Source organism: Oreochromis niloticus, linkage group LG4 (genome assembly GCF_001858045.2).
Source record: "Oreochromis niloticus isolate F11D_XX linkage group LG4, O_niloticus_UMD_NMBU, whole genome shotgun sequence".
NCBI classification, from domain to species: domain Eukaryota; kingdom Metazoa; phylum Chordata; class Actinopteri; order Cichliformes; family Cichlidae; genus Oreochromis; species Oreochromis niloticus.
This window is the reverse complement of record NC_031969.2, coordinates 2,831,048-2,849,300: the sequence shown is the minus strand read 5'-3', so window position 1 is coordinate 2,849,300 and position 18,253 is coordinate 2,831,048. Positions and strand designations below refer to the sequence as shown.

Genomic DNA, 18,253 nt, shown 5'->3' with positions numbered 1-18,253 from the left:
CCCACGGCCGTAAATGCCCCTACAGCTTGACCTCGCCAAATGCGCTGGGGGCAATAAAACCATAAAACACCACACCACAAGGCAACAGAAGTCAAAGCAGAGAAAGAAAATACAAAATTTTGTCTCAGGCCCTTACCTTTCTTAGTTTTATCGACCCGTGAGCCATCTTCTGCTTCGTCGTGAGGGATTTCTGACTGGTTTGTTGGAGTTTCTTTGGAGAGATTTTCTTCTTTCCAACGAGGAAGAAAAAAAAGTTTTTCTTCTTCTTCTTATGGAAGCATATTTATGTAGAGTAAAAAATAGCTTGGGTGTGAAGGGGAGGCGTGTGTGTAAAGGAGGGGGCAAGGGTGGCTCGTGTGTGTGTGTGTATGTGTGGGTGTGTGTGTGTGCGTGTGTGTGTGTGTGTGTGTGTGTGTGTGTGAGGGGGGGGGTGTCTTCGTAGTGTCTTCCAAGACGTCTCCTTTTTTTTCTTCAGTCTCTCTGGCAACCCCCCCCCCCCCCCCCCCCAACCACCACCACCTCCAGAAGGGGTCTTGTGTGTGGCTGCCGGATGACAATAGAGAAGAAAAAAAGTAAAAGAACTGTTTAAAGAAGAACAAGTGATTAATGATTGTTTCTTGTATAATTCTCGCATTTTTCTTAAGGGGCTGTCCCCTCTGTCCTGTCCAGAAAATAATGGCGGTGAACATTTTTTTTCCACAGAGATTTGATGTGTGTGTGGTGGGGGTTTGGCATCCTCACAAAAATCTACTTGCTTTCACAGAAGCAGCTGAACGTCCCGGCTGATAAAGGAAGATAAATAAATAACTAAATAAAAAAATAAATAGTAATAATAATAAGGATTTCTTGGTGGATTTTATTATGCATAATTGTCAGCCTGCACGCAAATTCATTTATTTTAACTGAGACTGCTCAGTGCTCAGGGGCTTTAGGGCGTCATTGTGTTGTGTTAGGGCGTGTGTGTGTGTGTGTGTGTGTGTGTGTGTGTGTGTGTGTGTGTGTGTGTGTGTGTGCGAATATGTTCTGATTTCCAATATGGGACAACTGACGTGTAGCAGATATTACCACATTTGGACACAAATATCATATTATAAGGAGAGGTATACAGCCTCAGGGTGAAGGACGCGGTATTAAACCACTATTGTTCTCACAATATAGGAGGAAAATGTATGCTTGCTTTTAACAACTGGAGATGAAGGCCTATTAAATCACGTTGTTTAATATAGAAAAACAAAATACGAGATTAAATGTTTCACTAATGACACAGTGAAATGTACGATTTTACTATTTTGACTACTCGAGTGGGTGCCCGAGCACATCTAGGGGTACAGTTTAATTGGAGGTGGTTTTTTGCGCTTGAGAAGCCTCTCATAAATGGGAAGAAAACAGATAAATGGGTAACGGGAGTCTGTGTGGCAAGAAGCCCAGGGAGAAATCAAACAACAAGTAATAGGGAATCTTCTGTGGGCCGAGGAATACGAGAGAACCAATTTGGGGGGCACACTTTTTTTGTTTAAAGTTCATCGAGAAGAATGCTATTTTCTCGTACCCCCCTCCTCTTTCTCTATATTTTTCGATACCTGTTGTAACAAAAGAAAATGAAAATTAATACGGGAGCCGCGCCTTACAAAAGAAGCCATTCGTCTTGTTGATTATCTATTTGGTTGTCAGAGTTTGAGCTATGGCGCGGACCCGTTCCCTTTTGTAATATATATATATATATATATATATATATATATATATATATATATATATATATATATAATATAGATAGATAGATAGATAGATAGATAGATAGATAGATAGATAGATAGATAGATAGATAGATATATGCGCGCTGAAGCAGTCCAGAAAACACCGAAAGGAGCAGAGAGAAAAAAAACAGTGTGGTGCAAAAATTACACTCATTAGCACATTAAGAGACCACGAACCGAGAAACTATTTAATTTTGTTCTTCAGAACTACACACAGAACGGAAGAAGGGAGGGGGGCTGTCACCTATGCTGTGTCGGTCCGGTGCAAGCGCATCTGAGCAGCCGTTAAATTAACGGGAGGACGGCCGCGAAACGGAGGGACGGTTTGTGATTTAAAACGAGATTACAGGATGTAATGTACCAAGATCACTCACGGCCGGGACAGATTAATCATCGCAGGCTCTTGATTTCGAAAGATAGGTCGCTTTGCCTTTGCAGGAAAAAACAACAGTGAAATTGTATGAAACTGTTGTGTATGGAAGCGTTTCATCTGCTACTCAAATCTGGGGAGGTGAGCAGAGACAGTAAATTTCAACAGGACTCCAAACTGTTAGTCCTAGAAAATCCATTTTACATATAAAAACTAGAAAAATAACAAGTAATAATAATAAGATAGAAAGTGTACGTTTTCAGTCATTTATTTAAATTTCTATGAACTATTTACAAATAAGAGGACGGAGCAACATACACATCGGGGGATGTAACACATGTTCACCAGCACCATTTCATCAATAACGATCGAAAGGGATCTTTGGAATGTTAAGAAAAGGGCATCAGTGGAAAGAAATAACACTTTTAGAATAAAATATCTAAAAAGCGACACAAAGTGAAAGAATAAACGAGGAAGGGACAAAGAGAAAATGAAGTGCGCGCGCATTTAATGCGCGGAGAAAGAACAAAGGGGGATCTAAAAAAGAAATAAATCACTTTTCATGCAGAGGATACTTGTTTGTATGAATGTCTCTTTACTGAACAGTTGTGTTAAATGACAGGTAATAACAGGTAATAATAATAATAATAATAATAATAATAACAATAATAATAATAATAGATTTTTACACAATTTTAAAAATATAGGAGCTCAGAAAGCTGTCACTTCATTAAACGAGCGAAAAAAAAATAACATAAAAAAATAAACTTATCAATATCGTCCGATCCAGCGCGTATAGATAGATACACAAACGCACGCGCGCGCATACACACACACACGCACACACACAGAACTGAGGTAATAAGTAGTACATCGTATAGTGCTGTGTTTCTGTCATTATTAAAGTATCTGTACCGGGATTTTGGTGTGATCATTAGTGTCTTTTGTAAGTTGAGAGAAATTACTTAATTTCTCTTTAATAACCCTGTTACACTGTTTGCTTGTATACAACATCATATTACGAACAATCAACTGACCACAAAACGCTCCTCGTCACTCTCAGCATCAACAACATTTTACATTCAACACTAAATTCAAAAAGAACTAGAACTAAAAATGAAAAGCTATAGTTCGCCGTTAAACAAAACAAACGCACCAGAAGTTTGAACAGCAAGACGGCAAACTGCCTGGTGCTACTTTGGATCATATCGTGGTTTATATCTTATGTTAAAGTACTATAAGGACACATAGAGGTAAGCGAGCATGTGTGGCTTTTCTATGAGTGAGTGTGGAGTGCAAGAATGCTTTACTTGACCAAAGGAGAGTTCAATATATTACACGTGCGCCTTGGGTGTAAAAACTGTGGAGAGGGGTGGTGGTGATGGTGTGTGTGTGTGTGTGTGTGTGTGTGTGTGTGTGTGTGTGTGTGTGTGTGTGTAGTACTAGTAGTAGTAGTAGTAGTACGGATGTCGTAGGGAGTGGTGTAATGGGAAGAGCAGTTCACCCTTTTGCTATATACCCGCAAAGTAAACATGACAAATGGGGGCAGAATTTGGCATGATTAAAGATGAAAAGGAGGATACATCTTTAAATTAAAAAAAAAAAAAAGTGTTGAATAGAAAAAGGAGCAGGAAAAGAACCACACACGCGCTGGGAACACTGTCTTCAGCCTACCACCCCCTGCTCTGTCAGAGGGAAGGAGAGAGAAAGAGTTAGAAATAGAGAGAGACAGATGGATAAATAGAGAGAGAGAGAGAGAGAGAGAGAGAGAGAGAGAGACATGGAGAGAGAGGATTATAAAAAGACGAGCACAGAGAGGAAGGCAAAGAAGGAAAGCGGGCGAAAGCAACGTTCTCTTAGTTCTTTCATCTTCTTCGGGTAGTTTTGATCACTTTCATATATAAAGGAAATCTCCCTTGCCACCCCTTTTTACATCATAACGTCATATTATTGTGAGAAACGTCAGCGCAGATCAGGGCCAGAACGGCGGCTATGACATCTCTCTCTCCCCCCATACCAAAAACATTCCGGCCCAAAGTGCAGGTTCCGGTGGTTGCAAGCGTGGCTGGCCCGTCTGTTCAGTATGGGATTCAGGGAGCAAAGGGGGAAGGACAAATTGCCTGCATCAGACAAACAGCCAAAGAATGGGCTATAGTGGTCCGGAAGAACGGCTCTGGGATCCGGCTAGAGCCTGGGAGTTTGTATTGTTGCTGCCTGTTCCAGAGCGGACCTTGGTGTTGGGCAGCTTGTGGTCCTTTTTCCATTTCATCCTCCGGTTCTGGAACCAGATTTTGATCTGCCGTTCCGACAGACACAGCGTATGCGCAATCTCCACCCTGCGCCTGCGTGTCAAGTACCGGTTGTAGTGGAACTCCTTCTCGAGCTCTAGAACCTGCTGGCGCGTGTAGGCCGTCCGCGAGCGCTTCGGCTCACCCCCAGTGTAGTTTGAACTCACTGCAGAGAAATAATAACAATGAACGTTATAGCATTGAAATGCAGTAATAATAATAATAATAATAATAATAATAATAATAATAATAAGAAGAAGAAGAAGAAGAAGAAGAAGAAGAAGAAGAAGAATACTGCGTTTGGATCTACAGAATGGGACATGACTGCAGTCCTTTCATCCTTTCCTGTCAGACGCCAGCTTACAGCCTGACTGGTTTATTTTACAGTGTCTCCTTTTAGGAGGAGATTATATTTTGAAACGTGTTGTCAGGTGTCATTCTGGGCCCTGCGGCGGTGGGAATCCTGGCAATACTGCCAGCCTGCAATTGATGTCCAAATGTTGTGATGTAAGCTTGAAAAGCAGCGCTGTACTGACACGTCTGCGCAACGTACGACCGGCATCGCAATACAGGATCATATATAAAGACAAGCAGCAGGGCCAATTGCTGCGTCCCTTTCAGCATGTTATGCACAGAGAGATTGTATCATCGTCTATTACTTGGTGTTTAGGAATAAAGGTGGTGGTACAGCAACGTTTGGGGTGGGGGTGAAGGGGTGGGTAATATGTACGACAGTCACTGGCAGATTAGGTAATGATTCAACAAATTTCAAAAACTTCAACATACAGTTTTTACGCAGCCAGCAAACAGAGAAAGCAGAGGCAGATAATGAAAATGAAAGAAACAAAGCTTTCTTCTTCTTCTTTCTTATCAAGTATAAGAGTGCATTACGGTGCAAAAGTGACTCCGCTTATCCCAGTATGCAGCAAGTCTGTTAGAACATCACAGATAAGCTATAATAGACTGCAGCTATTCGGTCTTGCATTAGTGTTTTACGACCGGATCCATAAACATGAATATTTCAGCTGCTATAAAACTTTCCCTCCCATGGAACAACGAGTGGGGAAGGAAGGCTAGACAGAGTAAAGTACACCGTTTATACAACCCGGCCACTTAAAATCAAATTATCACAGCATAAAAGCTAACTTATGGGCTCGGTCTGAGTTGTCATAAGGCGACGAATTAGAGCCGACTAGCGAGAGATCGGACTTCAAAGGGCACCTCAGCGGAGAGGTGTAATAAAAATTTATGGTGGGTGTAATTATATTGGCCCCGCAAACAGACGATCGTAAATCTCGACCCAAAGGCTACTCTCCTACTACTCCTAAGGAAAAAAAAGGGGGAGCTTTTGACGGTGGAAACCTAGCTGACTATACACGGGCACAAAGAAAAAGAGAGGGGGGAGAGAAACAAGTTTGCATGCTTCTCTTACCGATGTTTACATGAACTTTCTTCATCCACGGGTACACTACGGGGTCCTTACGAGTGCTTGTTGGGGAAGACCTGCTTTGGCTGTGGGGTGTTTGACCGCAAGACGGAGGTGGAGGCGGGCTCGGTGTCACGGAATCACAGCGGTGGCTCTGCTCCGGGAGTGGAGTGGTCTGCAGTCCGGTCGGGGCGACGACATGACCTCGTGGGGACATCACCACCGAAGCGGTCTGCGATCCACGCTGGCACTGTGTGTATGGCGGCTCGGCTCGCTGCTGCGGCTGGTGGTTCTGGTGCGGGTGGTGCTGATGGTGGTGGTAAAGAGAGTCCGGTTGGAAGGGAGCAGGCTCCTCTCTCTGGGAGCTGTAATAATCCGGAGAGTGACTGGGCAGATAGTCACTCTGTGAGTATTCCTCACAAGGTGGAAACTTGGGGTCCACATAGTTGGAGTTGATCAAATAGGAGCTCATGGCCATTAATTTCAGTCTTTTTGTGGAACTGCACCTACTTGGAAAATATATAACTAAAATTTATATCTCATCCCTTTACTCTTCGGTTATTCCTGTTCCGTTGAACCCTCCTACTTTTCTGTCAAGTGAACAAAGTTAAGACACCACGTGACTACAGTCGGCCAATGGCGCACGTCCAGGAGGAACCCCGGATAAGGAAATGGGATTAAGGATAAACACGGCCCCAGCACACGCACTATTATATGCCCTCAGTTCGTGGGCGCTCAATACTTTTCCCGTCTCTCTCCATATGTCTCCTCTCTATATCTCGCCACCTCAGCAGACAGAGAATTATCACGTTAATAAAGCGCGTCACTGACGATAAAAATCCACTCTGCTTCGACAAAGTCGAGCAAAAGAGTACGGCGCAGATGAAGAGTACGCCCCCCCACCCCGACACACACACACGCCCCATGCAGCATTGCAACTGAACCCTCTCTGCCTCTGACGCGTCCGACTGGAACTTTAAATAGACAAATACAGGGGAAAAGGCAACAGAAAGAAAATGCTGGGGGGATTTAAAGTTGCGCCTGAAATATCTCCTGTGTATATATTTGTATGTGTGTGTTTGGATGTGCTTTTTTTCCCCCTTTTTTTCCCTGCTCTTCGCTAATCGCTAATAACGAGAATTGGAGAGTGGCCCGGCTCTTCTATTGCGCCTCCACCCAGCAGCAGCACTGTGTCAGAGATAAATTTGGCTTGTTTGGGATCGATAGAAAATTCATCAACTAATTCAGGTTACATACCTCCTAAATCACCGGCAGACCTTTGCATTAGAGACGAGACCCCCCACCCCCTAAAAAAAGAAAAGAGAAAAACTTGCTCCTACAGGCTTCCATTCCACATTTCACATTTTAACTGGCCTCGCATAGTAATTCTGCCTGGACCGAGATTGCATGAATAAACAGGACTTGTTTCCACGCACTTCCTAATATCAACTTCAGTGGCATATTGAGTCCACGTACCCAATGCGTTTGCCCTTGAGCTGTTACTGAACAGAGGTACGACGGTCTTTGTTTTTCCGCCTCAAGGGAACCCATCTTGCCAACCTTGACCATCTCACACAAGCTGCCGCAGACTTTGAGAGTTTTGTTTCCTCGTGTCAGATACTGACACAGTGTCTGTAGCACAGTCTCAATCTCTGCTTGGTGTCGCTTCTTCTTACTTTCATAAAACAGCGAAAAACAAAGGTTTTTGCTTGCAGACAGGGGAGGCACGTTCCAGCATGCACCACTGATTAATCTGATGATTCTCTATAACCACCTTTTGCAGAGAATTGCTCTTTCTACAATCATCAGCATCAAAACGTGGCAAAAACACATTTAAATAAAAGACAAAAACACAAACAAATATTGCGGTCGGTAGATTGGAGTAGTTGCAGTCCGCTTTCGCTGGTGTTATACGATAAAAGGTTCATACTCATACCCGCACACAAACACAGGAATGATGATGTAGATATCAAAGTCCTTTGTTTCCAGAAAATCCCCCCCCCCACACACACACACACACACGCTTTCTCGAATGAACAGTGGAGCAGACAGCATCATTTTTCAACAAGAAATAAAAAGTCCAATTCAGCCTGGAGTTGGGATTGAAGACAGCAAAGCGTTCTGATGATCGGAATAAAAATAGTTGAGTTTTATCACCGAACAGACACAAGTGCACGTCTGTATTTATGTGTCCAAAAGCATTTTAAAAATTACAAAACACCCCTTTCCTTCCGCTCTTTCTTTTTTTTTCTTTTTTTTTATCGAACGAATTCTATAAGAATCTAACTGAACAAAAGCTCTACCAGCCAGGAACCGTAGCTGAAGGCCTCTCCTCACTGTGTTGGATCCTTAGACGCCGTTGTGTGTAAATCCACTATATACTCCCCTAGAAGCGAATTTGTGATTGTATTAATGATTTTTACACAAATCCGGATCTACAGGGTAGATATAGAAGACATTAACTGACGCTGTAGGGGCGCAGATCTACGCCGTCCACAGGATTTTATTGCTTAGAGAAATTCCACTATAGGACAGTTCCATTCGTCAGTACTATCTCTGACCCGTGACCCGCTCACCGCGGGTGGGGAGTTGGCAGATGAAGTTATAATACTTTCACGCTTCCTGTAACTCGACAGTGTCCAAAAAAGCAAACAAACCAAAAAGAAACCCAAAACCAAACAAGCAATAATTATAATATATATATATTAAGTTGTGAAATAAGGTAAATGTGGTCGGAGCAAGCAAAAGGAAATACAGACAGAAGGCCTACAAATATGGCCTACAAAAACAAAACGGCCATACTTTGTTTTAATGGGATGTGCTTTAAATGATTTTACGTATTATATTTGTGTGTGATTTATGGTTTTTATTTAACGAACAGATTTTTATTAATAAATGCCTATATATTTATCAACGACGTTTTTTGGTAAATGAATGATATTTTTTTTCTTTGTACTTTGTGATTAAGAAAAGTTTGATTGAATCTCAAAATATTCATGAACTCTCTACAAAAGTAACTCAGATAAAATTTAATTAGAACTACAGTTCTAATTAGTCACAAAAGGGGGCAAAGAGGAAAAAAGGAAAAAAGAAGAAGAAAAAAGATCCTGGCATCTCCAACTGTGCAGCGACTAACAGAATGAAAACAAATTAATGAAAGAAAAGACAAATCACTTGGCACAGGGAAACACATTCCTATCAGAAATAGTTCTGAGCATCTGACTGAAGAATGAATGGAGTGGTGAATAAATGGATGAATGTCGGTTCACTTTACTAAATGAATTGCAATCAAACTTCAAAAGTCTGATTTAAATGAATCAAAAAAAAAAAAAGGACTGTATAGGGAGGACCTATTTTATGTATGTATATATATATATATATATATATATATATATATATATATATATATATATTAATTGTATTTATTGTAAATGGGAAACCCAGTTCTTATAAATAAATCATAAATAGATCATAAATAAATCATTTAAATGAAATTTATAGAGGAGTGGCATGCTGTTCTCGGTCACATGTTTGTCCTGATGTAGTGGTATTTACTGTCACGCTGCTCCCACGCAGGTTTTGTGACTCTAACGCTCGATGTGCACCTAATTAAAACAATAACTGAAATAACTAAATTATTTTTTATGATCTATTTATGATTTATTTATAGGAACTGATCGCTGTTATATGATAGGAAGATTAGTTATGGTTTATGGGTAAATACCTACAGTTTAAATAATGTTATCTATCTATCTATCTATCTATCTATCTATCTATCTATCTATCTATCTATCTATCTATCTATCTATGTGTGTGTGTGTGTGTGTGTGTGTGTGTGTGTGTGTGTGTTTTCCTTTGTCACCTTGACCTCTCTCTGTGCTTTGCAGGTCATCTCAGGTATCGATCAAGGTGTGTTAAGTCTGACTGGGGCACTTCCCTTCCCTCTGTCAAGTCTGTCAGCAGTAAGCCATTCAGTAGTCGGGGAGCCCATTGTTTGGGGCTACAGGTAAAGGTTAGTGTGCGAAGCACAGATGCAGACACACTCACAGGTATTAAGATACAAGGAGACAAAAACAAAGCGATCTTGTTGCCAGATAAGAGTCTTATGATCCAGACATCTTGCTATGCAATAGTAGCAAAACATGATACGCATCCGTCTCGCCTATTTTACTAGTTGTAAAATACACTGATTTGATCTTACAGTTTAGATAAACATTATAAATCCTAACCTGTCTGATGCTAAGGGCCACTTCACTAGCTGCGGCACTCCCATCTAAAACAACCAGACCGTCCTGTTTTCAGTCCACACGAATAGTCCGCGAATAAACTTCATTTAGTGCTACACAGTTAAACAATTAAAATGCATGGTGTCTCTCTAAGCTATAGCATGTAAACGTAATATCAGTGCATATTTCAAGCGGGAGAGTGGAGCTAAAGGAGGACAGCACGCAGTAGTGCGAAATGAAGAGAATGGAAAAGGTCAGCGATTTGCATTTCAGCATTTGAGTTTTATTGCGGGTCAATTCCTTTTACAGCTCAAACACCACGTAGGCTCAAGTGGTAGCTCAAGAAGTTAGGGGTGAAATGAAGAGCAATAAAATATTCAGGGAGCAGGAGAATAAATACGTTTAAAAGCCGCCCCCATTACAATTTACGACTTTCGAATGTCTTCGTCTCAGAAGCCCACAATCTCAGCTACCGCTGAAAACTGTTAAAAACACCTGTCGCACAATGCTTGTAGTTAACAGTAAACTGGGATTAAATTCTTATTTAGTAGAGACAGGTGAAAAGGTCTTGTAGGTTATATTTGTGCCAGAAGTACAAAATCGTGCGCTTCGTATAAAATACTATCTTAACAGAAAACTGCTATTTTTAGGGGTTTTTTTAGTTTGTTTCTTATTTTATTTTTTCATTTGCCCATTTTCTTTTTCATTTTTAAACTACTAAGAGTTTTCCCCCAACACAAGGTCTTATATGGTTTAAGTCTGGTAAGAGAAAACTAGAGCGAACATACTGAAGGGTTAAACGGCCCTATTATGTGCAGCGACCGGATTTGTCAGTGTTCTGAAATATTACCGAGGCGACAAAGCTACAGGGACAACGACGAAGAAGAGAAATGTGCTTTACTTCTTTGTGCAGTTTGAAAAATAAATTGAGCTCCATTCCCCTGGTTATTGTCATGCAAATTAACGGACAGAGAGGGAAAAAATGAAGCGTTGCAGCACGTCCCTCCCTGTGGCAAGTATTCGTCTGGAGAAAAAAACAAAACAAACGCTCGTCTGTGAGAGTAAAAAGTAATTTTACAAACTGACGGTAGGTACCACTGGACAGTGCTAACAGAACAAGATAAGCGAAGTGGGTTGAGCCAGAGCAAATATAATTTTTTCCCTCACATTTCCAAAGCATCACTTCTTCTTCCCCTGATACAGTGAAATTACAAGCCTTCTCACGGCTCAATACACTACAAAGACAAATACTACTACTACTACTACTACTACTACTACTACTAATAATAATTATTATTATTATTATTATTATTATTATTATTATTATTATTATTAATATAAAGCTTACAGTAAATTAGGCTACTTTTTTGTCCTGTTAGTAGCATATGATATAGGACCAGGAATAGCACAGTGTTTGTACAGACAGAGGAGCAGAAAAGAAACAAATGTTCCTTGCATAATCGGAGCAATTTATCCCCATACAAGCTCACAACCAGAGGAAGAGAGAAACAGGCGGGCAGTAATAGACACCTGAAAAACTGTGACATTTACCGGCCCAAGCTTCATATACCAGTAGAAAACTGCATATGAAAAAACTGCAGCGATGCTAATGGTGAATCAAAATAACTCACATGCATCTGTAGTATCTGTGGTATATCTGTAGTACATCTGTAGTAAACTAAAGCATTGGAACTCAAATGTCGAGAAAGTGGGCCTTCACCTGTGATGATCTATCTATCTATCTATCTATCTATCTATCTATCTATCTATCTATCTATCTATCTGGTTGAGAATGTCTATCTATCTGGTTGGATATGTAAAACCTCAGTCACCCTAAATCGTATAAAATGCACTCTCAAGTCAGGTAGCTCCAAGCGCCTTAATTAGGCTAACAAATTAATAGCCTGGGTATTGAAAAGAAATGTAGCTCGCACAGATGAAACACGCAGTTCATATCCCCGCAACGGTATGTGCACAGCCTCCAACAGTTCAAAAATATGAATTGATAAGGTCACTATATCGTAAAAAAACTGTCTTGCGAAGGGTGAGTAGGGTGGGAGGGGGGAGGAAGGGTGGCAGTGATGGAAGGTAAGGAGGGGGTTTTGCACCAACTCTTACACGTGGTCTTCCCCTCTTCCCTCCCAGCGTGGGCAAAGCACCTGCCACACAAATACACGGTGCGAGCAAAATGCGGGCATACCCATATGCAAATGAGGCAGCTTGTTCTTCTACAGCGCGATTTGTACTCACTCTTCTGAAGCTCGCGGATCCTCCTCTCCGTTCTAGCGTCGTCACGTCAAGCGCAACCATTTTTTTATGTTACCATTATAGTGTTCTTCTTTACATCTGCAATAATTCAGCAGCTGCGCTCCACGTTTTGTTTCCTCCGTACTGCGAAGCCTCCCTCCTAATTCAGCTTTCACACCTCAGTCTCCCTTTCCTCTCTCTCGCTCTCTCCTCTCTTTCGAAGCCACAGATGTTTTTGACCTCTTCGAAAAAGAAAAAAAAGTCCTTGTCGTTTCCGCGGACACCCCGCTCACGAGCGTGCCGGCACACGGGCAGAGATAGACCCTGTGGTGAGAGTAAATAAGACTGTCAGACAAGCACGGTTCACAATCCGTGCCTAAATGCGGTGATACTGTTAGAGCAAGGGCCAGTGTAATGGCGACAATCCAGCGCAAACAACGGCAAAGCTTCACCCTGCGACATCACAGCCAAGCGTTAAAAATGTTCAGTGATAAAGCACTCTTCTTTCCCCCATCACCGGTGGCCGTTCCCCGTGTTTTCCGGTCCTACAGGGAGCTGTTTGGGGCTGAGAAAGCGCGAGAGCAGGGCTTCTGTGAAGACTCTGGGCTCTTTAAGGCATTAAGTGTTGTGTGCGTGTGCATGAACTCAAGTTTTCAAATTAATCTGCCAGTTTGGCACACTCTTTGTTTAACGGGCGAGGCGTGTCACCCCGTGTCCCCGGTACACATTTTAATATTGGTGAGACTCGCTGACCTCCCGTTCACCCCGAGCAAAGCCAAGCCTCTCCCTCTCTTTCTCACTCTCCCACTCCCTCCCCTTTCCCCACCCTTTCTTCTGCCATTTCCACCTCTCTTTCACTCCTTTCTGTGCCTCATCCCCTCTTTCTGTCTTTCTTCTCCTCCTCTCTCTCTGTCATACTAAATTGAGTTGGAGTCATTAATTTGAAGAAAAATGGCCAGTACATGTGGAGGAAGAAGGGGGGTTCTCTCTCTCTCTCTCTCTCCCTCACACACACACACACACACACACACACACACACACACACACACACACACACAGATGAGTCTTTTCTTCCAGGATCATTTCTCTTTTTCCTTTTGTTGCATATATATAAATGGTGCACGGTGACATGTGGACCTAGATCGTATAACGACACCGCCTCTTCATAGAGTTGTAAAAGAATATTTTGTCCAAACAAATGCAGTGCACTGCAGCGGGGTTAGTATAAACGGATGCTTTTATTGTGCTTAGCCGTCTTGGAACCCGCGGACATGGGTATCAGGTGAATTTATGTTGATATTATTACTCTCTGCAACCCGCCAATAGATTCTTATCGAGTTCACAGCAGCCACGAGTCCACAGAGCGCTTAAATTCGAACATTTTATCGGTAGAATGTAGGTTTCTGTCCGATACCTGTTCAATTTGGATTATGTTTTCGTATGTATCTGGATAGACAAGGACCAAGGCAAAGAAACTGGTACTTATGAACGGGAAAATGAGGAAGCTAGATTATTAAAACCGTTCTGCTATAGGCAGACAGGCGCGCGCGCTGCGACATACACTGAATTAATGAGGTGAACTCTGGATGAACCCAGAGAAACGCAACATTTTTGACCTGAGTTATTCCCCCATTACCTTCGGAGAATGTGCGTTTGTGTATTGGTGGAAAAGGCGAAAAGTCAGCCTGTTTTATGCCAAAGTTGATTCATTAATTTATTTTTTAATTTATTGAGAAAATCAGCTGTTCCAAGAGTTCACATCCTTTCCCTCTCTACACTGCCCTATTCTAAAAGAAGAGTTTCTGTTTAAGATGACTTCTAATTATCATCTTTAAGGTTAAATTTGTTAGATTATGACAAATGATTGAGCAGCATCGCTCAAGTTGGACGAATATCGAAATGTAACACTTCAACAATTACTAACTTTCGCTAGATTTTCTATAAAAACTTTATTTCCTTTTATATTATTATTATTATCGCTATTATGATTATCAGTAGCGGAAAGAAAGAATGAGAAAATGAAAAAGACGTCGGGGGGAAATCGAAGCAAACGGGACAGGACGTTAATCTCGCAAAGGAAAAATCAGATAAGGGGAGTAATATTTTTTGGGATGTAGAGCGAGATAAGAGTTTGGTTTTTTGACAGGGTTGTGCCGATAAGACTCCGGAGAGGAAGAGCTCTGCTTTACTAAACTTGCATTCTCAAACACATATCAACAAGTCTTACTATCAAATATAAAACCACAGCTTAAAGACCACAAATATCTAGTTATGGAAGTACGCGCGCGCACGCACACGCGCGTGTGCCAAATATTCAGGAATCTTTACATTTATTATTGCGACTGTATTAAGGGTAATTCATCGCAATATAAGGGTGTAAAAAAAAAAGAAAAAAGAACGTGAATACTTGAAACAAACGCTAGCTGGTGTGAACAAAATGTGTACCAAACACCTGTAATCCCCCAGACATCCACTTACCTCCTTCTGCCCTCCCACCACCTTGACTCCTCCATTTTCTCTGCCCGCCCGCACATTATTGTTGCAGGAGGAGCTTTGCTGTTATTACTGGGGAAGAGAAGGCAAGGTCAGGCCTTCGCCTATCCTTTGCCTCCTGCTATCATTTCTCTCATCTGTACCCCCTCCCAACCTTGGCTCCTCTGACTCCCTCCCCCGTTTTTGCCTTTGACATACAGCAATTGGTCCAGGGTGGAGTGAGTGAGTAGAGACGAGGGCGGAACTCACGCAAGACGGTGAACTTCTGACCCTTCAACTCAGTGAACCTGTCTCTGCAGGCTGGGTAGTAGCTCGGACATCCAGTTATGTTTTTCTCTTGATAATAAGACTCCTCGTCTTTGCCCTGGGCCGGAAGAAAGAGGGAATAAGACAGAGGAAACCTATAGTAGCTAAAGGCTATAATAACTTGCTTGCTAGACTGAATGTTGCCTGGCTTTGTGTTTTTAGCTGAGTCTGTTGCGACTTAGCAATGCAGTTTAAAGGAAATGAACATTAAGTCCTTAAATGACTTTTTTTTTATCTTACTTTTTGAACCTTACACTTAATGGCACAGGCTACTTGTGTGTTTTTATACAATCACCATAAATCAGCTTCAGAGAAGCGCGACCGCTCTGACAGTTGTGTATTTTAACTGAGAGAGAGATAGACGGGAGGTTGTTGCAGGTTATCGTCAGTTAGGATTCAAAGGGACGCGTACACGTGCTGGGAGGGAGAGAGGTACAGGCAGAGCAGGGCTCGTGGGGGTCTTTTGAGCTCATTCTCGTCGTCCTAGTGGTCTAAAGCGGGCTCTGGTGGCGGCGCGAGAGAGCTGCATTCTCAGGGAAAAAATACGAACTTCCCAAGCATGTTGAAACCACAGAATGGAGGTAAATAGAAAGAAGAGTACAACCTCACCACCACCCCAAAGCGCTCTAAAAAATATGAATTAGCACAGAAGGTACACTGGGGAGTAGAAGTAGGAATTATTGTGAAGGCAAAACGCTTGATGGGGACACACTGAATGTTGCAACAAGTTAATATGTATATTTCCTTCATTGTCCATATGTTGCATGTTATTATAAGCTACTTCCTATCTGCTGTTATTTAAATGCGTACTTCTCCATTATGATTACTATTATGTGACTCAGCTATATAAAATGATCGCAACTTCTATACATAATTTTTTAACAAAATTAAATTATATATTTGAAAAGAACAAATATTGACATAACCTGAACTTTTTCATAACCAATTGCCAAACAAGTCCGTTCTGCTGTTATCCAGGCTTTATTCAAAGCTGCACAAAGGGGCACTAATAAAGGCCTTTTTTATATAGTGCAAACACTTAGGAAACTAACAAGTCAGTGAGAGCATCTTTCTGTTTATTCCCAGCATTCAGCGTTGATTGTAGGTGCCGTTCAGTGACTTAGACAGGCTATTTTCAATTAGCAACTTTAAATCCAAAATAAGTGCTGGTATTATGGCTATTTTATTATTGGTAGTGTGTTAAATAATCAACCTTTTGATGGTGGGTTAATTGAACGGTCTATTTGCCCAGTGCTCCCCCTAAAATTGTCGAAGTTTGACGTCTGGCTTAGGCAAATTTCCCTCTTTTACCATCAAAATGGAGAACACTTTAAAGCAACCACCTGTTATTTCCACCCGCCCACTATGTTGGTGAGGTAAACATACATACACTTGAATTCTGTAAAATGGGTGGGGGCGGGGATGTTAACGCCGACCTGTAAGCCTTTCTTCCTCCACAAGCACCTGCGGCGCGCGCGGGGGGGGGGGCACTGAGATCGCAGTGCTTGACTGGAGCCTGTCTGCTGACCTGGCGGTGACTTCTTGGCATGCATTATTCATGAGGCTTGGCCGCGTGGGTCACCCCAACACTAGCATAGTGCCGCAAATGCCTGTTTAAAAGTAATGCAATCACACGACGTGACACGTGGAAAGAGAAGACACAGGGGATTGTGGAAACTGGCCAAACTTTGTTGTTGTTTCTTTTTTCAGTTATTATTTATTTTTTACTAGCTTGCCCCCCCCCCCCCCCCCCCCCCCACACACACACACACACTTGTACCCTCACTCACACATATACATAGCTCTCTCATGCCCTTCCAATAAATCTACCAAACACAGAAAAACACACCCCACTTACTCCTACACAAAGCAGCCGCTCTCACACAGGCATACACACACACACCTTTGCAGAGCAATGGGAAGGAAAAAAAAAGGGCCGATCGCATTAGTTACTCACCCCACTCATCATCACCAACACACAGGCTGTAAAGCCAAACTCAGCGCCTTTTGACAGTTTGGACAGGTTCAAAGGAGCAGCAAGTCCCTACACATAATACACATATTACACATAATACTGAAAAGAAGCGCGTCTGTACACTGGAGCTGCCCTGTGTACATAAACGGGAAACACACACACACACACCAAAAACAAAGGAGCCCATACAAAGCCATTGCTGCGCCTTCCCATGTCATAGCCTCTCTCGCTTACCCGGACAAGAAAAGGAACTACTTTGTGTCACGCGTGTCATGTCCTGTCCCTGCGTGTGTACAGGCTATGGAGCTATAGAGAGAGTGTAGGCTCTTGTTGCTAAAGGGAGGTGTTCCTGCATCATCACTAAAAGGAGGAAATTGATGAAAAATGAAATAGGGAGTTTTTTTTGCCTTCCTGTTTACCGAACTGAAACTTCCTCAAGGACCCAGGCCGTTCCCGAAACGCTCGTGCGTATGTATTTATAAACCGACGGAAAAAAGAAGCAACATAGTAATAATAATAATAATAATAATAAATGAAACCAAATGAAATGGACCTACATTAAATTGCATTACATTGCATTTGAATAAAATACGGTTAAAGGCTTTAAAAGTAACTTAGCTGATCCTTACGTCATTATTTAATTTTTTCTTCCTTATTTCTCTGTTTTTGGAATTACGTCCGACTGTGCTTAACTGGCACATAAAGTAAAAATGGCTTGAAAAAAAAAACATTGCGATTTTAGGAAACATTCTATTAGTTTAAGGTAATTAATTAAATATATTTTTTTAACTAAAAAAGGAATTCTTTTTTTTTTTTTTTTTTATCAGATAAACGTTTAGGGTGAGGGAAAGAGCTTTCTTGCTTCACTCCCCTATCCCTGTCTTCCTCCTTCAACTGGTGCCTCAATAATTTATGGCATCCCAAACATGACTTTAAATAACATTCTTGTGAAGCTCATGAAAAATCATTGCGATGGCGGAGGGCAGCGCCAGGAATCCCCAGACTGAAAATACATCGGGCCAGCCAGCCAGCCGGACTTACTTCACATGTAAAGTGAACATAATAAATGAGAGTTTGAGCGGAGAGAGGGACTTCCGAAAAGTGGAATTCTCCTCTCTTATTAGAGCAGCACAGAGGCCACAGGATTAACTCTGTGGTGGTGGTGAGT

The 18,253-nt window shown here is 41.9% G+C and overlaps 2 protein-coding genes across 8 annotated transcripts in view; both read right to left on the bottom strand.

Moving 5' to 3' along the window:
* The window catches only part of hoxb3a (homeobox B3a), an 80,257-nt gene that overhangs the window by 36,612 nt on the left and 25,392 nt on the right, over positions 1-18,253 (bottom strand). For 2 of the 7 annotated variants that reach the window (XM_013272104.3, XM_005468632.3), the window contains exon 1: positions 137-467. The exons of 3 other annotated variants lie outside the window; for them this stretch is intronic. The gene's annotated coding sequence lies outside the window, so the exon portion shown is untranslated. Of the gene's footprint in view, positions 1-136; positions 468-12,314; positions 13,315-18,253 lie in introns of those variants that run through there. 2 more of the 7 variants (XM_025906671.1, XM_025906672.1) reach the window with 2 other exon arrangements.
* On the bottom strand, positions 2,377-8,252 carry hoxb4a (homeobox B4a). The gene is made up of 2 exons (XM_003446382.4): positions 5,845-8,252; positions 2,377-4,578 (listed from the first exon to the last, which is right to left on the bottom strand). Exons 1-2 carry the CDS (start codon positions 6,314-6,316, stop codon positions 4,274-4,276), a joined length of 777 nt encoding a protein of 258 aa, XP_003446430.1. The 5' UTR covers positions 6,317-8,252; the 3' UTR covers positions 2,377-4,273.

Excerpts from the sequence above, each read along its gene's own strand:
- hoxb4a (XM_003446382.4), bottom strand. The coding sequence starts at position 6,316 with ATGGCCATGAGCTCCTATTTGATCAACTCCAACTATGTGGACCCCAAG. Across the intron at positions 4,579-5,844 it reads GAAAGTTCATGTAAACATCG|TGAGTTCAAACTACACTGGG; the intron begins GTAAGAGAAGCA and ends ATTTCTCTGCAG.